Source organism: Oreochromis niloticus, linkage group LG1, assembly GCF_001858045.2.
Source record: "Oreochromis niloticus isolate F11D_XX linkage group LG1, O_niloticus_UMD_NMBU, whole genome shotgun sequence".
NCBI classification, from domain to species: domain Eukaryota; kingdom Metazoa; phylum Chordata; class Actinopteri; order Cichliformes; family Cichlidae; genus Oreochromis; species Oreochromis niloticus.
The window spans coordinates 22,047,310-22,074,697 of record NC_031965.2 but is presented as its reverse complement, the minus strand read 5'-3'; the positions used below and the strand labels follow the sequence as shown (position 1 = coordinate 22,074,697).

At 37.8% G+C, this 27,388-nt stretch overlaps 1 protein-coding gene across 1 annotated transcript in view; it reads right to left on the bottom strand.

The window, feature by feature from the left end:
• Positions 1-25,100, bottom strand: part of adam10a (ADAM metallopeptidase domain 10a) — a 30,416-nt gene extending 5,316 nt beyond the window's left edge. Inside the window, exons 1-11 of the mRNA XM_003442352.5 lie at positions 24,799-25,100; positions 19,074-19,224; positions 10,464-10,582; positions 9,003-9,161; positions 5,192-5,289; positions 4,725-4,880; positions 3,944-4,036; positions 3,453-3,636; positions 654-817; positions 345-528; positions 4-154 (exon numbers count right to left, since the gene is read on the bottom strand). Coding sequence (XP_003442400.1) covers positions 4-154; positions 345-528; positions 654-817; positions 3,453-3,636; positions 3,944-4,036; positions 4,725-4,880; positions 5,192-5,289; positions 9,003-9,161; positions 10,464-10,582; positions 19,074-19,224; positions 24,799-24,850 — 1,511 coding nt within the window. The 5' untranslated portion in view covers positions 24,851-25,100. The remainder of the gene's footprint in view (positions 1-3; positions 155-344; positions 529-653; positions 818-3,452; positions 3,637-3,943; positions 4,037-4,724; positions 4,881-5,191; positions 5,290-9,002; positions 9,162-10,463; positions 10,583-19,073; positions 19,225-24,798) is intronic.
• Positions 25,101-27,388: the final 2,288 nt, after the last annotated feature.

Sequence of the window (27,388 nt, the reverse complement as noted above, 5' to 3'; positions counted from 1 at the left end):
TACCTGCAGACTTTGCCGGGTCTAAGTTTGCATTTTTCGCCCTCCCCTGAATCTGCACTAAAGCAACATTGGTCTTTACACTGGTCTTGGTAGCCACAGTCACACTCCTCTCCCTCTTCCACCAGACCATTACCGCAGATAGGATGGCCAGACTCTGTACACACAGAAACAACAGACTGAAAGAGCATCTCTCTCTCCCTCGCGCACACACGCGCGCGCGCGCGCTCTCTCTCTCTCTCTCTCTCTCTCTCTCTCTCTCACACACACACTCACACACACACACACACGCAACAGATAACAAAATCCTTTTATTTATTTTATTTATCACATAAGAGAGAATTTACCGACAAAACACTCGTCTCTTTTCTTTTGTAGAACAGCGGTTATATTCCCGATGCTGCAGCTTGAGAACTTGTTATTGTTGAGCCTGTCCCCTGATGTGGCTCTGGCATACATAATGTAGTTCCCTCTCTCCTTTTGTCCTTGCTCCTTAACCTCTCCAGGGGTGCATACGCTCCCAGAGTCATGCTGTGAAATAGTAGGCAAGCAAAAGAGAAACAGCAGAGTTCTGAGAAAGTTCCACAGAATAAATACAGCTTGGCAAGAGAAAGTAGGCTACTGGCAGAGGCCGGGATTTAAATAATAGTACTTACAGGTGAGCCAAAGTTGTGTCCGACCTCATGAGCGAAGGTGATGTGTGACACCTTGGGGGGGACATGTGAGCCATAGTTCTGCACTGTGATGATACCAGTGTTCAGAGACTTTATCCTTCCATCTGAGTATTTTTTGCTCTTCTCACAAATTCCCCCGGAGCTTCCTGCGGTAAAAATAAAGGGTGCAATGCATTAACAGGTTAAACACAGCCAGGATTTCTTTGAATTTGCTTGCTAGACAAAACCTAAAAGTCCAGTTGGAGATAATGTGTATCGCAACAGTGGTTATCAACGTTCTGTTGAGCCCATCATAATTCTTAATCTGTACAAAATGACCCATATGAGTTCCGCCTACTCCAGTCAGAAACACTTTAATGATGATGATGATGATAAAACGGTGCTAAATATGTATAGAGAATAGAAAACAACATTAAAATGCAATACTGTTGTAAATAAGACACAAAATTAATGCTGCAGAAAATAATTAAACTGGGAATTCAGTCCACGGAGCAATAAAATAAACATTTCATTTTAAGTTAATTATTTTAAAGCCAAATGCGCCCTCACTGCTGCAGTTTATTTTTAATGTGACAGCTCTGAGATTTTAAAGTGTATATATTTAAATATTACATTTCATTATCCCATAGCCTAATAAAGGAAACGTGGAAATCACAGAGCAAAGTGAAAATAATTTTACTTTTAAACAGGTATTCTTAGTATGCGTTCTGTGTTTTAGCAGCTGCAATTCCAGCAGTGTCAAAGGCGACTTAGCAGCAGATTAGAATCAAGCAAAAACAACATTTTTATATTTTCTGCCTCACCAACTGAATACACACATGAATGCAAAAGTCTGTGCTGCTGTTACTTTACATCTGGGCTTCATTCCTGATGTTGGTATGGTTTGACAGCTTGAGCATATGAAAGGTATTCGCCCAGCAGAGAATACCAGTTAAAACATGCTATAAATAAAACATTACGTGAAAACGTGGCAACTAAAACAGTGAATCTAACCTGCTCAAAAGCAAGTTGTGTGTTCAGCAACAGTTACCACATAACAGTGACTTAGCCATCTGTGTAGGTGACAAAACCTTACTTTTAGCTCACTAACCCATTTTACACCCCTCTGGTTCAATATAGGCAACAAAATACACACATACATACAGACACACTGTAGCAGGGCATGGAGATGCTGGTAGTTTCAGCAAGGGTAACTGCTCCACAGTTAATCGAAAAGAACTCATGAAAATCAGTGAACCATAAACTACAGTAATTAACAGATGGAGAATGTTTTATTTGTCGGTTTAACCAATAAACAAAGTCTTATAAGGGTTGTCCAATAAATTAAGGAACGTGTTTCAAATGTTTTAAAACAGGAGAACTATAATCTGAAACAGGATGAATCGTCTGTAAGTCTAAAACCCTGAATACATCAAGACCCCTGAAGTTTCTTTGCTTTATTTGTCTGTTAAATTACCTAAAATAAAAATTTGTTTTGGATATCCTGGGTATCACGCTTAACAAGAAGCACTCTCCCAGTCACGCTGCAAGTTTAGGAGACCACTTCCAGCTACATAGAAACATGAGACCACTTCAAGCAATAACGTGTCCATTCTGTGCAAAGTGACCATAAGACTGACTGCACATTTTACTACATATTGCACTCTTTACCTGTGCAATTGTGTAAACCCTGCACTGAAGCCACCCATGACAACCAGTCACATGAACTCACACATTAGCTGTGCTTCACCAGTGGGCCTGAAAGCCTTTTTCAGACTTCCTTTGTTCAATCAATCACCACACAGCTCACTGCAACCAATCTATTCTCCATGTCTTTTATTCAATCAATTCTTTCAGCTTACAGTTTTGCTAATACGCCAGGATTGATCGTCTGGGTTTGTAGCTGTATACTTCATGTTGAAATGGTATCCAAGCTAATTCAAAAGGAGAGGAAAGAAGCACCAAACACAACAATCAATTACAAATGTGAGGGAAAAGCCAGTCTATATGAGCAATCTGTGGGAAGACCACAGCATGAAATCCAACAGGAAAGAGAGGCTCCTGGCATACTTTGCACTTCAAGAGCAACAGTTTTTCTCACATACATAAATATAAAGAAATTAGGATATTTCTTAATACAAATGGCCATCTGTGCAGATTCTTGTGGTCTCAAAGCATTGCCAGAATATAAACAAACATTTACTCTGGGTCCTCTGATCACCACAGGAAAAAAAGAAATACTGGTAGTGGCCAGTGGTACCTATCAGCCTCATAGCAGATGCACCTACGGTATAAATTTCAAAATCCTATGTCCCCTCATTCTTGATTTCACCAAATTTTCTGAAAACTTGACCTCTGACCTAACAGCTGAAATCAGTGAGATTATAACTTTTCCAAGATTTTTAGTCGATGCACATATGGAATCAGTTTGAAACTCCTACATCTCTTCATTCTCGAGTTATCGCATTCACAAACTTAGGTGTTCATGTCTCCCTGCCTGGTTGCCCACATGCCAAGCAGAGTGACAGCAATACCCCACCAGCCTTTTTATGGCTAATGCGGTAGCACTATTCAAACTACTGAAACTGAGATCTGGTTTCTTGAACCAAAGTGATCTTAAAAAATAAAATATTCAGACTAATAAAAAAAATGTATAATGTGTAGTATGGATAACTGGCATGATAGCAAATATGATTATAGAAGTAATGTGAAGGTGTGTTACAAAACACCCAAACACTTTAAATGCTTCTGAGCAACACAGGAAGTCACATCCAAAGCTCTGTGTGTGTGTCTGGTACCAACCTGAGGGAGCCCCAACCCACGCCAAGCCAAGCACGCCATCATCAAAGTCCCTGTCAGTAAAGACGTAGGCCAGGCAGTACTGATTGTGGTTCTGTTCAGAGTTTAGCTCCAAAAACTTCTCCACTCCGATGTTGGCAAAGCGAAAAGGATTGCTGGGGTTTCTTTCGTCATCTGTGGTATTGATCTGTGAGAAAGAGTTAAACAATCACAAGGAAAAGTAGGAAAACAAAACTACCCTAATGAAGGAGATTAGTTTAGAATGATCCCAGGCAAGTAAACAGATCGCTTCCACTTTTAATATCAGCAGGTTGATTTAGTTGTTATTAATAATGACAAATGAGGTCTGGTATTAGATGAAAAATCAAATGAACTACTTCTAGCATATTAAATAAAGGTAAACAAACATAATACTTTAACACTTTATTTAATTTAGGACTACAAATGGTGGCTGGCCTGAAGTTTGAGATCCTAAATGTCAAGATCAAACTCACCCTGACTCTTTTCACCATGAAGCTGATGTTACGTATTCCCTGGAAGTCCGTGCCCTGGTAAATAGTTTCAATAGCCTTTACATGGCTGGAGATCTGCAGGGAGTGCAACATTTTAGATTAGCAGTAACACAGGTACAGCAGTGAAAAAAAAGCAGTGAATTATTAGGTTTAAAAAAAAAAATAAAATAAGATCACCAAATCTCTGCAGCTCCTCATCTCTGCTACAGGTTACTGGTTAAATTCCCTGCTACTAGAATAATGCTACATTCAACACACCACATAAGTAGGCATTTGTTTTCAACCTATGAATGTTAGATGCAAAAAGTTTAAAAACACATAATAACCACCAAGTTTGACTTTGTGGTCAGCTATGAAAAAAGCTAAAACATTCATATGCTAGCATTATGTTTGTTTAGAATGTGGTCATTTATTTAAATGCACATCAAACGTACAAACACATTTTAAAGAAAAGATGGAGCATGGATAAAGGATTAAGAACTTCTGTCCAGCTAAACTTATTAAAAGTATAAGTTACAGATTAGGAAATTAAAATCTGCTGTCAGGATGTAGCAGCAGCAAGTTAGCCCAAAAATCCCACTCCACAGAAATGTTTTGATTTTGCAATCCAGCATGAAGTCACTGGGAGGCAGCAGCTAAAACAAGGGAAGGGGTTGGAGTTGAGCTAATGCTAATCAGCAAATAAGCAAAACAGGCTTTTTTAAAAAAAAAAAAAAAAAAAAAAAAAAAAGAAAAAGATTTCACATACTGCATTTCCTCATACCTGAGCAAGGACAGCCTCCTTTGAGCCATAGCGTTTGAAGAAGAAATGGTCAGTCTGGATGTAGAGCTGACAGGTGTTTTTTTCTTTACCCGTCGCCCTCTTCTTTCTCAAAATGACAGGAATATCTTTAGATTCCTCATCTTCGCGTTTCACATCCTGGACAGAAAATGTTACATAATGCTTGTTATCGATAGCATAGTTCAATGGTGTCTGGGGAAATAAGCACATTTCCGGTTTTGAAAACAATCCAACATTTTTCCAACAAGAAAAAAAAATAAAAATTTATCCCCTAAAAAATTCCTGGGCTAAAAAGTTTATATTGCTATTTTAAGTAAGGTCAAACACTTCCACCTTGCTGTTAACAGTGGAAGGTAAGGTGGAAAGAAGCTCATGTAATATCACGAGTCTTGTCTGCCTGTATTTATCTGTTCAACTGTTCTTGTTCTCTTGTTCTTAATGACACTTACTCTGGCTGGCTCTTCTGCTGATGCCTGGTACTTCTTCATCCTCTCAAACACAGAGTGGTCCGCGCAGCCACCCTCTGAACCATACTTATGAGGGTAATCTGTCAGACAGAAGGAGAGAAAAATTTTCATGAGTGCCTTTCACCATATCCATTCAGTTATCTTCATCAGTCATTAATATCTTTATTTCAACATTCAGTACAAGAAGAGAAAGGCATTATGCATGCCCTGACTCCACTAGTTAAAAATCTGTGCAACTAGGCCTCTTTTCTCGTTTATTAACAAAATCAAGGCAAAAAAATTGTTATGACCTGGCTCAAAAGCCACAAAATAAAGCAGAGACTGACAGAGTTTGCAGGGACATTTGGTTTCATTTTAAATTGCTTTGTAATCTGTGGGCTTTTTCACACATATAGTTTGTTTACTCTGTTTTGAATCAGTTGATGAGTTTGTAAACTTGCGGCCTTCCCCCTAGTTTGGTTTGTTTTCACACAGAGAAAACTTGAAGAGAACCAATTTGTGTCACTACAAACCACCCAAACACGGGGAGAACATGCAAACTTCACAGAGAAAGGCCAAGTGGGAGGCAAACCCAGGACCGTCTTGCCGTGAGGCAACGGGCCTGACCACTGTTCCACCGTGCTGCACAGCAAAACCAATAGACCACCACTGTAAGGAAATTAGGGCCTGCTCAAGTTCAATACAAAATTCAAACAACCCAATCATGTTACAGGAATGGAAAAGAAATTCTTGCATATTTACAATCACAGGCTCCACTGATCATATCTACAAATTCACTGAAAGTCTCTGTTTTAATATGAACAAAATACATGCTTTGTTAAGACTACAAGCAGATCCAGAGTTCAACACTGAGTGAAGCCTTGTGAATGTTGGATTTCAAAGTTTCTGCACATCACTAATGACACCATAACAGATAATGGTGTCATAAACAACAACATTGACTTCAGAAATCTAACATGTTTCCTAAATGAAAACAGGTCCGTCGTCTCCTCTTTTAACTCTCTGAAACGACCAAATACACTGTGTGCAATGTGCTTTTGAATTTTTTTCAAAGAAAGTCGTCTTTGTCCTCACAGTGAATGGTGTCTCATTCAACTGCTAATCAAAAGGCCTTTGCAGTTTGGACAGAAGTAAAAAGCTTAAGAGAAAGGCCAAATCAGAAGCAAAGGCTCCTCTGAGTCTTAAAAAATAAATAAATAAAAAGAACCATCCTTCTCCACCCATTTCACTGATACCTGCATAAACAACAGTACAGAAACTTCACACAAAAAATTCCCCAGTTTGTTGTGAGCAGTTTTACTGCCGGGTACTATTCACGTACAGTTCACAGTCACCTGAAAACCACAACATCAATGAGACGGCACAAGATCCATCACAATTCACAGGTTATTGCCCATAAAACAACATGTGTGAGCTTGAGCTTGAGCACAGTCCTGATGAAGTCTCACTGGGTGATCACTGTGTGCAGCTTTCACTAAAACATGACTGACACTGTGCAAGCAGCAGGAATTCTTGGGAAAATGAAAAATTCCCCATAAGGTGACAAATATGACCCTCATTCTAAGCAAAGCCTTGGTGAAGATCCATTAGCTGATCACTGTTTACAAGTTTGCTTAAATTCTGTACAAAACTACAGGAAGAGTAGTAATTCCTGTGAATTGTGGGCAGACAGATAAGGGCAACTGGGCAGACAGATGCCTCCTCGTGACATTAGCTCACAAGACCTTCAAGGTTCATAAAAATGTCACCTAATTATCTCAAAACAAGGAGGATACATTCCGACTACCTGAAAATTGTTCAGAGAAGTTTTAAAAATATGTCTGATAAATACATATCTGAGTTTTAAAAATCACAGTGCACAGCCAGAAAGAACATCTTGTTTTATCTTTACGACCTAATGCAGATGTTAGCAGGGACTACGTGCAGCAGAAGTGTGTTGATGAAAAACACACTTCCACACAAGTTGATGTGCTACTTCACTCTTGATTAGCAATGATGAGTAGGGAAGTAGAAAATTTAAAAGGACAAATAAGAGTTGATTACAGTTGCAACAGTAAGGGAAGAAGGATGAATTAATGAAAGCACCACATAAACAATTTCAGTTCCACTTGATGTTTCTTAGGAAATTTAAGAAGTCATAAATTCCTCTGTGCAAACTGTGACAAAATTTTTCTTTGACTAACCTCATAAAGAGTAAAGCTAGCACTTCATTAAAGTGTGGCAGTTATCCCACTGAGGGTAGTTTTCTTACATAGTTCCCAGCACTTCTCTTACCACTGAATTTCACCAGTGACCACAAACTCGTGCTGAAAGCAAACATCAACTTCTTTGTCAAACTGACCTAAACTTTATGTTCAGGATGAACAATGAGGAAAGCTAGGTCTCCAGCTTTGGTCCAAAGACCACAGTTTTCAGCAGGAGAAAAGTGGCACATCAGGGAAGAAGTGTGACAAGGAGCAACTTCTTCTCTTACTATGACATTCACAGGAGCTGTGAGCTTTGAATTAGAGCCCCAGGGTCACACTATAAATACTGAGCTCTATTGTAATGCCCTGGGAAACTGACTGTAAACCTAACCTGTGGCACATGCTATTGTCTGCCTGCTCATCTACCTTTGCTGTGCTAAAAATGGCAGAGATGTATCACATGTCTCAAATGCAAACCTGAGGCGGTCAGAGAATTCCAGGGAAGGCTCTTGCAATGTTTTGAGTGGTGTCTCACTAAAAGGAGACGGCCCTGGTCTAAAGCCAGGACAGGGTTCATATCTGATTCCCTGCCATGCTGCTAAATGCACCCCCGGTCAGGGAGCACCTGCATACATTTGTGCGACCAGTAGAAATGCACAATGTCATTTAGTACACATGAAGACCGTGAGTGTAGCAGCCAACTCAACATTATTTTTTTGCCGGAACTCAACCTCGCAGTTAGTGCACTGCATGCCTGTTCCCATATGAAAGAGCCTTCACACTAAATTTGTAAGTCTCAAGTTACTGAATTGCATTTTGACTCACGGACTGTGCACATGTTTTTGGAGCTTGGTCGAAATCAACCTCTAAATAATTTCAGATTTGCCCATCTTCATGGAAAACACTGAGAAACTTGCAGTGTCCTGGTTCTATAGCTCTGGAGCCTGACAAAAGCAATGGATGTAAGCCATTTACATTCTCCGATCCAGTTTTCAAACGATACCGAACACCCTGTCCATGACTCAGGATGCTGAACAATATCCTACTACCACTACCACTACTTATACTCTGTGCTTCACTCAGTTTTAAGCTCATAAACTAAACTATTAAATATGACTTTCAAGTACCAATTTAGTCTCAATGTATAATAACAATGTTATTTGGACAGCACAGATATCAATCACAGCTACACATATTCTGATCAAATGTCAATTATTTAAATGTATTATCAGCAGGCATGACAGTCTCACATTTTGAAACAGCTGGTTTGCTACGAAAATGGGCTCATTTATGCAATTTCCCAGCTAAGATTAAGGAGGAGGAAGATAAGCTTGTCACTCTTTAGAGAGCCCCCAACGGTCTAAGGCCCCAAGCGTTTGTCTGGCACGCTGATTCAAAAACGTCTGGTGCGACTGAATTACCCAAAAAAAATAAAAAATAAAATAAAAAAATTCAAATTTCACTTTGTTATTTAAAAAATATAACATAATTTTCCTTTGTGTATTTAACACTTCTTCACCAAGTTAATGAGATTTGGCAGGGGTATAAAAAGAATTGGTCACTATACTAAACCTCAGACTACAAATGTAAATATAGTGCCTACTTACTGATGTCCTCTTCGTGATAAATGACAGAGTGGAAGGGCACACTCCTGTCCTGTAGGTATCTTTCTGAGGGTTCAACATAGTATGTTCCTTGTTGGGTTTTAATGAAGCCCTCAAACCGCCCATCAACCAAAGAGCCATGTGTCATAGTGCCCTTTTCACCTGAAACACATAAGAGGAAGAGGGTCACCAGATGAAGACAAGTCATTTTTTTGTGTAGCCTAAAGTCGCAAGCAAATAAAAAAAATTAAAAAAAAAGACTAACAAGCCAAAGTGGACAAATAAACAACCACTCAACCCAAAACCGTTAAAACAAACAAACAAAAAACACATGAAAACCTGAAAACACAAGCGAGAAGAGGAGAGAGAGAGACGGCGACCAATATGAGGAATAACAATGATGATGATGACGACAATGGTAGATGAAGAAGGCTTGGCTAATATGGGTTTCTGTTTTACGGTTTTACTGTCTGTTGTACTGCTTCTAGAGTATAAGCTTTGCTTTTTTTGTCAGGGATCTTTTCTTTGTTTGTTTTTCTTTTCATTTTTGGATTCCGACTTTAAGTCTTTGATTGCTGTTTTTGTTTTATGGATTTTCATGTTATGAATTTCAGTTTTGTGATCCGTTTGATTAAAGTTTTGATTTATATGAATGTTAGTTTTACTTCACTGCCTGTTCCTCCCTCTGACTCATTTCTGTATTAGTTTATTGGTTCCCCTGTTCCCTAGTCTGACGTCTTCTTAAGTGTCACAGTTCACATCAATATTTTCTCATTTAGTCATTTCCTGTATTGCTTTGAAAGGAAGATTTTGCGTTTTATTCCTTTATTTCTTCTTCTGTTCAGATCAAGATCACCTCCTCCAAAGGATCTGGCTACAGTGGTTTTGGTCTGCTCCCCAGTGCAGCTGCCATGCACAAATGAACTGCACAACAGTGCAAAAAAAAAAACAAAAAAGGTTTGATTTAAGGTAACTACACAGCACCGGTGTGAAAACAACTTTATTCACACTGTGATTTTCCTGCTTTGTTACATGTATGGATTAGTTATGCATCATGAATAACTTTAAAATGTCACTTAGTGGTTTAAAGAAGCTGACTTCTTATCAGCTCAGAAAATATTCAAGCACAAGTATACACCTCTCCTCTCCATCTGTTTGTTTGATGCAGACCAAACACTAAAAAACAAACACCCTTGTTTTTCCTCCTGTTCATTTGAACTCTACTGGAAACAGGCAGCAGGAAGATGTCCAGGAAGGGAGGGAAATAAGAGCAGCAGGAAGAACTGGAAAAAAGCTAAAAATAAGTCCTGTGTGATTTGGCTTGTGATTTGTTGTTTACACATTTAACAACGTTTCAATTGAGAAGTCACCTAAAAGGTAATACAAAGAGGCTTTGAATTGAAAAATAACAATGCTACAAATGGATCAGATACACTACCTTTAAAACACACACACACAACTTACCATACAGTTCTCCACTATAAATATGTGATGTATCAATCAGGTTCTCCTCCCCTGACACGTCAATGACAACATCTGGAGAAAACAGCTTTGAATCCCTCTTCATCCGCAAGTTAAAATGTCTGAAAAGAAGAATAGGAAAAATGTCCAATTACATTAAATGTCTAACACCACATTCAAACTTTGTACTTTAACATTTAGATGTGGGCAACAGTCCTGCAGACAGTTAGACACTCATAATTCACAGTGTTGACAGTGTTTTTGTCATCCTCTTACTGAAGATTTTTAGAATAAAGGACCACAAACACTGGAAATCTAAGACAGGAAGCTGAGAAAGCAGCCTTATTTACTTCACTAATGTTTACAGAGGTTCACCATTCTAGTGTTGTTACCAAGTACGCAGCTCAGTGAGTCAGAAGAATTATGTCACAAGGAAAACCACATGAACCTTGCAAGTGCACAGACACTGTTTTATGTAATACTTTCAGTGGAAATGATGAGAATGATGTCAAAGGCAAAAAGGCAAACGTCACATGGCGCTCACATGAGGCACTTCTGAGAAGTTAGTGGTTCTAACTCTTGAGCAGTTCAGATGGAAACTCCTTATCAGAAATCTCCTGACAAATTATAAATTCCTCCACATGACTCAGTATTAACCTTATATGGCTCAAGACCTTTTTGGCTTTGGTGTGTTTACACAATCATCAGTAAGGCCAAAAAGCTGTTCACAGCAGGAAATCTTTAAGCTAAAGTAGGCTGTTTAACAGATTTTGAAAGTACTCCACACCTTTTTTTTTTTACTCATTTTAAATACCACAGTTGCCCTTATAGGCAGGCATAGTAATGAGATTAATCATGAGATTAATCATAGTCAGGCAGGATGTGTTCATGTTCTCCCAGCTGCACATTAGGCTCCAAACCAAAGCTACGATAATCTCAGGTCACAGAGGACATAATACCACTGAGAACAAAGTGTATGCCGTGAAGTTTTCTTGATGTTCCAGTATACAGGTTTGTTTCAGACTAAGGATCTTACAGTAAAATTTCTACACAACATTCATGAAAACATTCATGGAGCAAAACAAAATGAAAACAGAAAATGCAGATAAATGCTCTGAGCAGTACAACGTGTCAGGGAGTGTCTGGCAGAGTTAGAAACCAAGGCATTATTCATGGCTCAGACGGTTCAGGATTTCCCTCACCAGGATGACTTTTTGACCTGCATTCAGTTTTTCCCAGTCCAGTTTTCATTTCACACCCCTTTTTTTATTACTGTTTATTTTCCATGTATTGGTTCATTGTACCAAATGATATGCTCAATGAAACAGCCTTGCTTTTGGTTTGTATTCAGTTTGGTAAAAACTTTGTTACGTCATTATGAATGCTTTTTATAGATACAAACATGTATAATAACCTAGAAGGATCAAGTGGATTTGTAGTCGAACACAAGCCGGCCTCGTCTACAGATTGTCTGCCTGAAGAGCATTTCAGCTGAAGCCAAGAGAAAGAAAAAGGATCAAGTATTTGACACAGAAGAGGAGACGGTGAAATAAGAGAACTGCTAAAGCTGTACAACAATGGCGGCAACATGACCTGCTGTTTGAAGTCGGCAGTGTTACACAGAGATAGCAACAGATACAGTATATAATTTCCTTGGCTTATTATTCATACTGGCACGCCCATTACAATTCCCAGACCCTAAAACAATAAATCTGTCTTCATAAATATAATTCCGGTCACAGCCAAAGCAAATTATTCACTTAGAAATGTAACCTGCACTGTCATGTATTTAGAGTTAGTTGTCAGGGATTGATACACTTAGGACTGGGCGATATGACCCAAAATTCATATCTCGATATTCTTTAGCTGGATGGCGATATACAATATATATCTCGATATTTTTTTAAAGTCATAAAGTAAGAACAAAAAGAGAGTTCTTAGTCAAAGCTGTGTCCCAAATCTCACACAGGCACTTTTATTAACATCCAGTGTAGATGTACAAGAAAAAAATTACTCAGAAATAAATTATCGCCATTTATTAAATAATAATGCTCCATAAATAAAATAAAACAATGTTGTTTTTGTGCATAACAAAAAGCTCACAATTGTGCAGTCAAAATGTAAACTGAAAGACACTGAGCATAATAACTAAGACCGACAGATTCTGCAGCTGCTCTGTTCCCAAGTTCTACTGCGTGACTGACAGCCTGGAGTTTGAAATCCTCTTTGTAACCATGTCTCTTAACAGGTGCCATTTGTGGTCCTTATACACACATAGTACGGTAATATTACGTTGAAGCAGAGTACGTATCACTCTGCGAGGCTCCTGACTATGGTAGCCGTAATGCTCCGACAATCCATTAAGCAGTGCAGCTTCGTAGCTTACCAAAAGTCGTACCAAAACATTTTTTGAAAGGTTTTTGAGCACTTTGTACCACATAAAATCGGTTTGCGGTCAGTAAGCACAACCAGAATTCATACATAAGGCGCACAGTCGATTTTTGAGAAAATGAAAGGTTCCACAAGTATAATTATAACGTAACATAAACTATATCAATATAAATGATATTGTCACATCTCATATCTCGTATATAAATATATCGATATATATAAAAATGCGATATATCGCCCAGTCCTAGATACACTGTCTGTGGTTGGGTTCAAAAAGAGAATGAGTAGTTGGTAAGAAGCCTTACAAAGTCTAAAACCTAACTGCCTTAAAACTGCAACTGTTCTTTACAACATTTACCTCTTCATCTTAGAAGTTAACACCTCTGTGACAACTTCCCCACAGCGGCCAGTCGTACCACTGAAGTCACAAACCAGTGGTTATTCTGTTAAAAAAAACCTGTTCTACACTTAGGATGTGGCTGCTCTTGTTTATGAAGCAGTTGAACAATACAGTTTTTGCAGTGTTTCCTGTGTATCGAGAAGCTTGGCAAAGAGGAATCGTGGGTTACATCTTTTGTATTGCAATAATAGCAAAAAAGGTGTATAGAAATACACTAAAAAGCATGTAAAAGGCATTCCTATTCAGAATTTCCTATCACAAAGACAGTTCATGAAGCAACAGACTGCAGGGGCTCAATCTAGTCTGCCACAAGCCGTAGACACCCATGTGAGTCAAGGTTCAGAGCGCAGCAACTCAGTAAAGGAGCTTAGTGTGTTCAGAGAACAGAGAAGCAGGAAATCCGAAGAAAGGGGAGAAAACAAAGCAGTAAATGAAGAAGTAAGACTTGAACAGTTGGTTTGGGCTTTGCAGAACAATGCAGCTTAACTGCACCTGTATATGTCATTTAGCTATCTTAGCAGGTTTAGTGGGAAGCATGTCTCTCCTGCAATGTGTGGAAAAACAAACACATTTAGTGTGTTTCTAATCACTAAACTATAAAGTGCCCTAGACAAAAAAGAGAAAGAAAGAAAAGACCAGAAAAAAAATACCAACAAATCAACATGGTCCACAAGACGGGAAGAGAGGAATCCAAGGATAAACCCAGTGGTACTCGTCTCACAGCAGCAGCTCACTGCTAAATTATTCAGACAAATCCCAATTGCTGAACATACTGAATCAAGCATCTGACAGTCATCCACTGCTTAGTAAGCAGGCCAAGCACACAGAAATGGGGTGCCCTCAAGACATTTCTACAGAGAAAATTCCAACTAAAAAGGGGGCAATATCTACTTATCACTACATAGAGCTCTATTTACAATATTAAGTCGCTTGGTCACAATGAATCGTCGTAAAATCATAGTATTTCCAAATTACTTAATTGGAAGAAATCAAATCAGGTCAGAAGATGTTAAATCTCAGTGCAGAGGAGTGGGAAACAAGGACAACGAGAGGAGAGTAAGAGATGAAATCAAGACATAACTGGGAAGCAATCCTAAGAGATTCTGGTTAAAGTATGTGGTATGAACCTTACATACCACTGCTTATCCATTAATGTATTACATTAATTAATGGATAAGCCACATTTTTTTGACTGCTTCAATAACAACAACAACAATAATAATAATAATAATAATAATAATAATAATAATATATTTTTTGTCAAATATTTTTACATCTTTAAGGAAAAAAAAAATCACTTATGGGTCTTATTGATTCAAAGTTAGAAACTACAAAGAAATGTGAATTATATCCCAATCACAAGCACTGCATTAGCGCATGCTTGCCATGGCACTTCACTTTGTAAAGGAGCCCTGCACAGAGACCCTGTGACTTGCCTTTTTCTGTCACCTGATCTGGCCACAAATACTCATGCGAGTGGGAATACACAAGAACGCTTTTCTCTCGTTACAACAAACCTCTACAGTGCCAAACAGCCTGGCCTTGAGTTTTCACAGAAGGGAGAGTGTTAGCCTTGATTTGCACACACTAAATGAATTCAGTGAGGATATAAGACACAAGCTTAATGTCAAGTGGCATAGTCTTATAGTCTGTGGTACAGCTGCTTTTATTAATATTATTGCTCAGCTTTGAAAAACTGAAAGAAAGTGGTCAATTATTAGTTCACTTTTTTTTTTTTTTTTTTACCGCATCTCTGTAGCTCCTCATCTCTGCTACAGGTTAATTCAATTCAGTTTTATTTATATAGCACCAAATCACAACAACAGTCGCCTCCATACACTACATATTAGAAGGTAAAGACCCTACAATAATACAGAAAAAACCCCAACAATCAGATGACCCCTAGGAGCAAGCACTTGGCGACAGTGGGAAGGAAAAACTCCTTTAACAGTAAGAAACCAGAGAAGCCAGCAGAACCAAGCTCAGGGAGGGGCAGCCATCTGCCCTGACTGATTAGGGATGAGGAGAAGAAAACAAAATAAGTTCTAGTATGCAATGTTATGTGAACATCAAGCCTCAAGACCTCTTAGTTAAATCTAGATATTTCTAACTGGCATGATAACTAGCAACTGTCAGACATGACTTGTAAATTATCTTGTACAAGTAATACCTGACACACAGTTTTAATATGTACAAGGGTTTCAACACTCCATGTGATACTGCAAAAAACTGGACACTTAGTGCTAAGTGTCCCCTTATTTCAAAGAAAAATCTAAGAAACTTTTTAGAACTCAAATATAACAGGTAGGCAGAATTATCTGTGCAGTTCTTGCTCCGTAATGCTTGCATAATATAAATCATACTCATGTACAGCAGGTATACTGCAGCTCTTTTTGGAAACTGCAGTATGCTTGGAGAGTTGAAGTGGTTATCTCACCAAAACAGGCAGCAGAGCTAGATGACTTTTCAAACTAATCTAAGTTTCGCTTTTGCACAATGTGCAAAATGTCTAGTCAACCAAAATGAAATATGCCTGCAAGTGTGAGCTTCTTCATTTAAAACACTTAAATTTTACTAGCATAACAGGACAACATTGAAATAAGACGACAGAAAGGTAGTCATATGCTTCAATATAACCTCAAACAGACAACTGTGCCATGTAAAGTAAAAAACTCAGTTCAAACTAAAAGTGGAAGCATGACAAGCCTCCTTCGCCACCTGACAGAAAAGTACACAGTGGAATAGGAACAGTGTGTCTCCTTAAATTCGGAGCCTCAGACCCATCTCAGTTCCAGGGCCATAGATAAAAAGCTGCCTCACTTTACAGTGGCAACCTATATAACAAGACAGGGAAGTAATGGAAGGAAAGTTCATACTGTTAAAGAAGTGATATCCACTTACCCAGTCAAAAATCCTGGGTTTAAGATGCTGAATAAAGTCGATCCCAAGCATGAACCACCCAGTCTTATGTATTTGTGGAGTAAGCAGTGGACCATTTACTGCTCCTGCTGCTGCAGAGTCTAAGGCTTTTACTTACAAGTGATCTTATTATGATTTACAAATGATGCAGATGATTGATGATTGAGCAGAATCTTTCCTATAAACTGAATTTTTTGAGATTGATCTCTTTTTTTTGGCCAACCCAATAAGGCAATGCTAACAAGTTCTGCAAGATTCAGCAACAACTGGAAAAAGCGCAAAAGTTGGGTAAAAAGGCACTGGTATCAATATACCAAAAAACTGAAAGAAAGGACAAAAGACAATAAAAATAAATAAAAATTAAAAAAAAAAATAAGGAGTGAAACAGAAAAGGACAACTAAATGAGAAAGGAACAAACTAATGTCTGTTGTTCAAAGTTAAGACAAGTCATTGTCATGTAGTTTGTAGCTCATCTCCTTAAAAATCTTAACTGAATCCATTGTTGAACGCACAAAACGTAACAAAGTATCACTGCACATAACGTCGGTAAAAAGATTAGCGAATATACTGGAATCAGAGTTTATAACCTCCACTAATTTAAATATTTTTTAAAAAGGAAAGAAGAGACACGAGGAACACGCTTCAGGTGATTTATGAATGTTTGAGTTGCATAGTTTGCAACTTCCCTACTGGCAACATGTGTTTCAAACCCACAAACACAACAACCAGCTGATCTGCACAGACTCAGACAGATCATAAATGAGTAATCCATAACTTGTGACGATAAAACAAGATTATAAACTGTATTGTCATAATATTTGAGCAAGTATTCATAAATAACTACACATAATAAACAGATGCTTGTTTAATGTGCCTGAAAAAATATTGGCCAATATATTGGAATTTAAAATCACCAAATATTGGTATTGATCTTAAAAATCATTCAGGCTCTGGTTTCATGAATGTATTCACATAGACAGGGCTAGAATAAATAATAACCAAACAATCAATGTTGTTCATCTTTGGTTTTGTTAAGCATTTACAGAGTTTTGTCTTACAGTGCCTCTTTATTCAGTAAATATACGTGTCTCACAAAGACATGGACTGCATGGACATATTTAAAATGATTGGAGGTCATGCTAAATTAGAAATTCATTTGTGTAGATTAGGAATAATACAAGCTCCAAATTATTATCATTGCAAACATTTTGACCAAAAGAAGGGCACCTGTGGCTAACAAGGTAGACCGGATCGTCTACTATTTGATCCCTGGTTCTTCCAGTCTACTACTGCATTCCAGATACCTTGGAGGCCACATGTCAAGTTAGTATGCTTCAGAAAAAGCGAGAAATAGATATAGGATACAGGATAGAGCCTGCTCACTCCTCTGTGTATGCCTTATTTAGTGAGTCACAAATACACAACAGTGGCAGTACAGATTAAAAATTAACGGTTTTGCTATCGTTTTATGTTCAGTGCCCCCATTTGGATTGCTAACTTGGGATATGTTTTTCTGCTCTGACTTTCTGGATGGAAAATCCAAGTTGAGGGGGCATTCCTCAAAAAAAAATTTCCAACTGGGAACTCACCATACAAAGTGTCCTTGGGCAAGATACTGAAAGCCAGGTTGCCCCAATGTATCCACTGGAGTGTATGTGAATTTTAGACAAAAGCTTAAAAATGCAAATGTTAAAGCCCTGTGTGAATGTGTGAATGAGGCTGTCACAGGAAGTACTCTGATTAGAAAAACGCTACAGTAGTATCAGTCCAAATGCCATTTTAAAAAACAAATGTTTAAATTCTTAATAACCCTTTGTAAACACATCTAAAAGTACCTTCTGCAAAATGAATTAACAGCATTGACTGCTTTAACTGCGTTGCACAAGTTCATGTGAAAATGTGTAATTCTTACACATTTTTGTTGCAGAGTGTTGTTCCTTTACAGGAGATGGCAAAAACTCAGCTGATACAAATCTGGGAACATTTGTGTTGTTGCCTGTTTCCAAAACAAGGGTGGCACCACTGTATAATGTGGAAAATGTATATAAATGAAAACTGAATCTCTCAGGTTAAAATAAAACATGAAATAACCTGCGTTTGAACTTTGAGCAATGAGTCTTATCTTAAGGACTATAACTAGTATCTTAGCCAAATAACAAAGAGATATTTTCCATTGACCTTTCTACTTCAACTGTGTCTCTCAGCTCAGCTCTGTATATGCAACCACAACCAACACAAATTGAAACCATGGTGAGTAAATTAATTTCCATAGTAATTTATTAGCTGTAAATACTTAATAGGAAAACAAGTCATGTATTATCTTGACGGGCAATCACCAAGCATCACTGATCTCAAATATCACTGCCCATCTCCAAGATGATAATGAGAGCTAGAAAGGAAAATCAAATCCTCCAAGCTATACTTTTTATGTCTTTCGCAATTCCCTGGTATGTACTGTATGTCTGCCAGTATGAAAAAACATTTCATATTGGCTCCAGCTCTAGTTTTAACAGAGAATCAGCATAACCAAGTCACAAATTACACAATATGGCATTAGGTAACAGAGCTTGCACTTATCAATTTCACAGGCAAATACACGGCTTGCTGATCATCCATGCAAAAAGGTGCAGTATAATCTTGCAGTGGCAACAAAGTGCACACAGACCAAGACTAAAAAAATAAAACCTGATAATTATCAACACAACACACAAAGGTGTTTCACATTACTAAAAAAAAAAAAACAAACCACTGAGTAATAAAAACAAATACATCTTGTTTGTTCCTAGGGCTAGAATGTGAATTACTGAGCACAAGAAGAATAGACTCAGACATGAACTGAGTCAGCACAGAAAGAAAGAGTGACTACATGAGGAAGGCTGTGTGTGTTTCTACTTAAACTGACCTTCCGTGTGCATGGAAGTCCAGGTCCACGGTGCTGTCTTGAGGAGAGAGCGCCCTTTTAGCTCTCTGGTGACGGCTGTGCAGGGCTTCTGTGTCATATGATAAACCCTCATAGTGGCGAATATACTTGTTCAAAGGGTTCCCAAACTGACCTGAAAGAGAGTTCAACAGCTTTTTAGTTCTGGTCAACAACAGTATCAAAACTAATAGGCTTTTATATTGTTTTTATAAATCAAATGATAATTAGAATTTTATTCACGTATCACTGACATTTTTCCACAGTAGATTAGCATGTAATTCTGAGATAATTTGTTTTTATCATTTCTATCCATGGTTTTCCTGACATGTGAAAATCTTTCAATGGAAATGGCCTATGGAGCAATCAATCTCTACAATACTGGCTAGCTTTAGTACAAGCCCTCACTCGCTAAACATGCTTAACAGGCTTATTCAGCCAATTGCTATAACATCCCCTGAGGTAAACCCTACCGGCATCCATACCGACCCTTTTCTTTGTTCTTTTCACAAAAACAAAGCTAGTGTTCAGTTTAAAATACAAGTCAGGAGCACATGATACGCATCAGGTGACGAGGGTCTGTTTCAGTTGTACTGTATAGCATTGTGTGAGCTCGTTGCAGGCTGTTTAAATGCTAATCTACAGTCAAAAGGGTGTGTGTGTGTGTGTGTGTGTGTGTGTGTGTGTGTGTCCGTCTGTCTGTCGGTTTCTGTGGAACTCTTAAAAAAAAATCCTCAGCTATGACTCAATTTAAGGATTTGTTAGTAAGATCAAGTTCTAATCTTTTTGTACTGTAGGATTTTCTGCACATGACTAAGAGATACCTGGACTCAAACATGCAAAAATAGATGATGTAGATGCGCCACATTATCTGCATTTTTACACTGCACTGTTCTGTCGATAACTACATAATTTCCGTGTCAGTGGGAGTCATAACTCCCCAAACAGGGAGAGGCTGTTCCAGGCTAGCATAAACTTGTCTATGAATCCACTTAGAAATTCTTCCAACAACTATCTTCTTTAGCTCTCCTTAAACAAGGAAAATAATGTTTGCAAATTAGACTAAATGACAAGCATGACAAGCATAAAGAGTGACAATGAATTATTTATACAAAAAAAATAAATAAATAACACTATTGGCTCAGACAACACAGATCAACCTTTGCAGGAGGTCTCACCAACTTCATTATATACGAATGAAGTATGCACTGTGTGTGTGTAAGATATCATGTCACATTTGACACGGTTTCAAAAAGAATGCTGACAGTTATTTCCGGATGCCTTCACAGTAGAAAAACATGTTTCTAAAACAACTCTGAGTTTGTATGATAAATCAGTCATGCTGTCCATCTAAGGACGATGAAATGCAATCTTTTAGCTTATGTTAAAGATTACAGAGTTAAGCTAGTTGTAAGAGCAGGTTAACATTCTATGCAGCTTTCAAATACCTGAGAAAACTGTCACTAACAAAAAATGTACCGTCTTACTTCAACCCAGACACAGGTTATTGTTGCAAAACAAATATAAGAAGAAGCACAACAAGAGTGCAAACGTCCGCCAAGGCAGCTCGCTCTCTGGGCAGTACTTACTTTTAAGGGAGTAGTTTTGTATTTTCTATATATTCATGGTGTTTTCTTTGTTCAGTTTTGTTTTTAACATACTTTAAGTTTGTAGTGCAGTGAAAATACGGATATGGCACAATTTATTTTCATTAAGACCTTGAAGACCTTGGTGGACGTAAGCCAAATTTTAATGGATTGATAGCAGTACCCCACTCCACCCCCCACAGAAGTTGATCCAAATTTAACCAAAACTTTTCAAGCTAATCGTGTTTACAGACAGAATGACGTGCAAGCAAACATTACCAAAACCTCCTGGGCAGCGATAAAAGGTGTCATTGTAAACATAAACAATATAACAAAATGTAATGTTGTTTTACTTACTAAAGTCTCTATATAATCCTTGATTCCCATACACAGGCATCTTATTAAGCAGGTTTTGTTCATGTTGTGTGTAAACATCACATCCTGAATGTTACAAGCCCGAGAAGAATCTAAAATGCAGGCAGCTACACAATGTTTAAAAGGTAAAAGAAGCACTTCCTTCTCTCAGTGACAACAAAGAATTCAAATCAACTATATTTAACCTCCTAAGACCCGAACTCTTCCACGGCATGCACTTTTAATTTCTCTTTGATATTTGGGCAGTAACAGTATAATGTCCTCGTAAGTGGATATCAGGCCGTTGTAGAGCAAAATTGAGTATTTTGATATAATTAACCCAAATTGTGATGTCCACATATGTGGACGCCAGGTCCTAGGAGGTTAATGAACTACCCTTTATTACTAAAAATGTGTTGATCAGGATGTTTCAGGAAGTTAAACCAGATCTAATAGGTTTAAACATCAAACCAGTACTGAGTTCATTTGTTCCACGTCACTGCATACTCATAACTCATAGCTCACACACACACGAACAAAAACGAAAAAAAATTAAAACAAAAGGTAAAAAGCGAGGATTGCTCTACTTGCGTGTCAACACAACAACAGCCAAACTGAAATACACATTGACTGCACTGCCTAAATTGTAGCCATAAAATACACTGCATTCTTAACATGAAGTCATCACTACCATGTAAATATAAATGTATTTAATTTCTATCCAGTTTTATTTATATAGCACCAAATGAGAACAACAGTTGCCTCAAGGGCCTTTACATGTTAACGTAAAGACCCTACAATAAGACAGACAAAAACCCAACAGTCAGACGATACTCTATGAGCAAGCCCTTGGAGACGCTGGGAATGAAAAACTCCCCCTTAACAGGAAGAACTAGGCTCATGGAGGGGCAGCCATCTGCCCCAACTGGTTAGGGGTAAGCGGAGGAAGACAGGGAACACGACATGATGTTGTGTACGTGATTCATGAAATAATGTACACAACATTTATGTGTATCTATTATTTATAAAATAACATGCACAAAAAATTGGAATTCAATTGAGATTTTTAATGCATTTTGATTTCCAGTGGTTGCAATTCCTTTATATTTTGTGTATTTGATTTGAAATTTAATTCTTTATTACACTTCAAAATTAAGCTCTTAGTTGCTTGTATTAACGTCTCTATTAAGACCCTACATTAATCACATCAGTTGGTTCCTTTGGATTGCTTTCTTTTACGTTTATTCTTGCTCTGTTTTTTTAAAATATTTTAAATTTTTATTGTAACAATAAAAAAATACAATAAATCATTACATGACAATACTTTCCGACGCTATTAGGAACTACATAGTTCACTTCAGACTGATAGCAACAAAAAATTTATTTAAACTGCCAGTCAGTTTTACTGAAAAGGCATCATCACTACAGAGCAATCTGTTTTCACTCTCAAGTGCTGCAGGAAAGTGCAAGACAGAGAGAGAGAGAGATAAAAAACAGAGAGAAAACTGCTGACAGGAAGCAAAGACATGGTCACAGCATGGATCAGAACTGAGCTGAGCCTCGCATTGCCATGCACGCTGGGTCCTGGCAGCCCGGCTAAGACAATATCTCAGGCACCCGACAGCTCAGGGCAACTAAAATGTCTCTCCTTAACATTGTGTATCATACAGTACTGAAAAAAAATTAAGTGGGTTGGCAAAAACCTGTAAGGCATCAATTCCACAACAAAAATTCACGCTAAATATCTGCAGGAAGCTGTGACTGTGAGAAGGCCAAACAACAGCAGCTGTGCGAAAGTGAAATAACCTACATTACATGAAACACAGACTTCCTCGGAAATGTCTGGGCATGTAAACAGAGTAAGATTGGTCGGTTGTGTGTCACGCCATCATTACTAACAAGCCATCAAATTGCAAAGTCAACAGGCAGAAGACTTGCAACGGCCCCTCTTACATCGAACATATCTTTTAGAGCTACATGTGGAATGACATAAAGCTTCACAGTGAAAGAACATGTTTCTAAAACAACTCTGAGCTTGTATAATAAATCAGTCATGCTGTACATCTGAAGACACTGGAATCCAATCTGTTAGCTTATGTTAAACTGATAAAATAAATTAATAAGATAAAAAACACAAAGCGTGAAGTTTTGATCAGGACATTTCTGGCTCCACCTTCCCGATCCCTTTCAAGAATATAAATAGTGTTTCCTTATGTTTGTGTTCACATCAGTGGCCACACTGAAAGCTCAAAATACATTTCTGTTCAGGGAAAAAAAAAAGGCAAAGTTGTGAGATAAAAGCAGAGGGGGAAAAAAAATGTAGTCACTCGAGTCACAATTTCACTTACGCTACCAAAACAACACTACCAACAAAAAACAGCCAGTAGAGATGTTTTATGCAAATACAATGTTGTTGCACTTTGTACTTAATCTTGACATGTCCAATGACGGTTTTAAAGACAAAGAGGATTAATGTGTAATCACAATGAAACAAATCTGAAATAAGCCAAGAAATTGAATTATTTATAATGATACATTAAGCAATTTTTCAACTACAGTAGCAATATTTTGCCACAGGATATTAGAACTTTTTTATGAAGGTTTGATGGATGTTACAAAGTGAAAATTGACTAATAATGTACCAGCTATCTTGCCAGATTATACAATTATATGAAAGTAGCACAGCAGCTCATTACCAACACAAGGCAGAAATCAATTTCTATTTGGTTTTCCTGTCCTGGTTCTTCATGACAGCCCCCAGCTCTCAATAAATCTGCCATTGCCCTCACAGATAATAAGTGAAAACTTCACAGGTGTAGTATCTGCAGTTAATCACATGCACACATTTTAAACTGTGAGCTTAAGCTCGTCTGTCTTGATGTTTTGTGAAGCAGGTGGTGTAACTATACTAAATCTGGAAATAATCCCTTAGCAATGATTTTATTTTAATCATTTGCACACAAATTATACCTATTTTTAATATCACCAGTTACACAAAACCACAGTTTTGCTCTGTTTGTCTTACAAATGTTGATGCCTAAAGTACAATTAAAGTACCAATCTGGCATACTGTAGAAAATATGTTATTAAGAAGGGCCTGGACAAAGTTTTGTAAGGTGGTTAAGTTATATTAAAACTTATAATGTATCTACACCCAGGTAGTTACTCATCTATGGTAAGAACGGGATATATATCATCTCTTTTCGACCGAATGCTTGAGTCGGCAGTACAAAAGAAGTACCGTATTTTGCTTCAGGTGCCTTTCTGACGAATGTAACTGCTTGTCACGCAGCTAACCTGCTTTTCACAGACTGTCCGATAAAACGAAAAATTTTTGTTAAACTAGTCTCAAATTACTCTAGCGACACTGAATATTCATGGTAACAAACATATTCGGCAGTCAAACTCTTGTTTGTAGACGTTAACAGTGTAAAGATTTCCCACTAAGCAAGTGACGGAAAGACAAGCCCCCCCTCCTCTACTACAGGAGTACTTAACCTGTATCAGCCAAACATAATTAATTAACCAGATAACCAGCTGATACAGGTTGACTACACACTGTAGGGTACACACTGTAAAATACAACAACAACAACAAAAACAAGCAAACAAAAAACACACACACAAGTTAACCGCAGTCTCCACAACATTAGCCAGCCAGCTAGCTAGCAAGCAAGTTAAACTGTCGAGAGTACAACTACACGATCCGATTAGCGCTAGCTCCACTGACGAGCTCTGAAGACTTTCTCTGTTAGTCAACGGCAAACTTACCTGCAATATCGTGTAGGCAGCAAAACAGAAGAATTAGTTTTACAAATTCCATATTGAAATGCCCTGTAGTCCCGCTTAACCAGCGAAGCTACACAGCGATAGCACTGACAGTTGCTTGTTTCGATTTCTGCCACACTTAAAGACAGAGTCGCCCTTCCTAGTTAGCTGTGACTCCCATCGCAAACACCGGCAGCTCTACCTCTCCAACAGCGCTACACACTGTCATAAACAGAGAGAGACAGACAGGCAGGCACTACTCCCTTCCGGTGTATGGGGCCAAAAGATATGGACACACCCGCTGTTCTGCGTTTCTATAGTATTGCGATCATAGGTTGAAAGATGTGTGAAAACAATTGCAAAACACTACTGAGCTTTACACAACGCCAGCAAAATATGTCTGCTCCTGTGCTGAAAACACGCACTGATCTGCTGTTTACTGCTTGCATACATTATTTCCGGGTTTAAAAACTAAAGATTTAACTTTGTTATAGTGAAGTTATACATTTCCTGTTTCTCTGTCTATGTAGAGTGCGCTGTACATGCAAGCTACAGACTGCTCTCTGAGAGCGAGGATTCGCGACAAACCGGTCTGTAACATTAGCATAAAGAGAACTCGGGAAAGAAAGGATTAGTCATTCGTTTTTAATTATTTTTTTAAAGAATAAAGTTGAAACTGATGAATCTCGAAGTAATATTTCGAGATTAAAGTAGATACAAACTAAAAGAAAAAAGTTACAAAAAATACAATTTGAAGAAAAAAAATGAAATAATATTTTTGACAGTATACATATTTATTTGTTTATTGCTTTGTGCAACCGCATGGTAAACCGTGTAAAAGAGACTTGCATCTGTAATTGGACCAGAAGGTAGGTATAAGGGTATATAATTACAGAGAAACAATGGCTTTCTATACCTGTACCATCTCAGCCAGAAGGATTATTCTAGCTGCAGTGTATACAATTTATTGTACCCTGCAAAAGTCTGCAGTCTTCTTTGGATGATGAAACCTATGTGTCTTTTCTATCCAGGTGTATTTTTATTGCATTTACAGTGTCTTTGGGATCGTTGTCATGCAGAAAAATTAAGCCACTGCCACTAAAAATGCTTTGGTACTTTTCTGTCTCAAACCACTGCAGGCATCTCACTGTTGCACCTCTCTCCTGAGCTCCTCTAATTATGACTTGAACCCAAAATGTCTCATTTGGATTCATCACTCCATCAGGCCTGTTGCAACTGATTTTCAGCCCAGTTCTTGTGTAATCTAGCATACCTCAGCTTTTTCTCCTTGTTTCCCTTGTGTAAGAATTGCTTCTTGAAAGCCGCCCTTCCGCTGAGATAATTTCTGATGAGGCTTCAGTGAACAGCATAAGTGATCAGCTGAAGAGACAGATGTATTTCCAATGCTGAAGGGACACAAGTGTATTGCATTAGAGAATGCTGAGGCTTGGAATACTAAAAGAGAGATTATGCATATAGCAGGATCTAAAAACAAATGAAAACAATACACAATATTGTTTCTGGGCATGTAATAACAACTACAAAGAAATCAATGCAAATAAAGAATTAGAACTGAAAAGGAAAATCTGTAAATTACAGAGACAGGAGAGAGATGGACTTCCAAGTTTGTTTTTCTTTTGCAGACCAGAACATTATGGGCAGCCACATCACTAAAAAAAAAAAAAGGCAAAACAAGCATGCAATGTTAAGAAGTTCCCCTTTTTATATTAACCTGTAGATGACAAAAGAAATAAAAAAAAAGATCTCATTTATATAACCCCCCAAAAATAATAATAAAAATCTGACATGTACTTTCCCGTTAATGTTAACATACAATTCGCAAGGGTTATGTTTACATATGAAAGTAAGTGGTTTGTCACTTGTATTTTTAGCAGATAACATGTGGTCATTTTTTTGGTCTGTCAGTCTGCAACCACAAAATCTAGGTGCTTCACATTCCAGAAGTGACTGTGACTGACATCCTGTGACTGGCCTATAAATAATTCTCAATTTTGATGCAGACTTTGGATTTCAAAATCAAAACAGGGATAATCTTTTGTGTGAACTTGTCAAACTTATAATAATGGCCACGTAAAACGACCTTTTTCCTTAGCTGCCCACTTCTACAATCATTTTCATGCAGCTCTACAGTGATATTGAGAGCCGAACCTCTTATCAAATATAACACTTTAATAAGAAATTTTTGTATATTTCACTTTAGCAGCTTTTTCTGGGTGTTGTCATTACTAAATGACATTGTCATTGTTACTAAATACTATCTGCGGCAGAAATGTATGCCTGTATAATCTGTGTTGAAATCCTAAATTGCGCTTCTTGTGCTAGATTGAGTATTTTCTGCCACCCAGTGTCTATAAAACGTTACTACACGTGGGATCTATCCCATCTATAAAGTAACTGTCAGATATGGCTTTTGTTGCACAGCCAGAGCTCTATCTCAAGAATTTCCAGTTTGGGAAAATTTAATCTACTCAAAGATTACTCCGTTTTTTTGTGGGTTTTTTTTATATTTATTTATTTATTTATTTATTTATTTATTTATTTTTATCTTTATCTTTTTGTATTTAAAAAATAT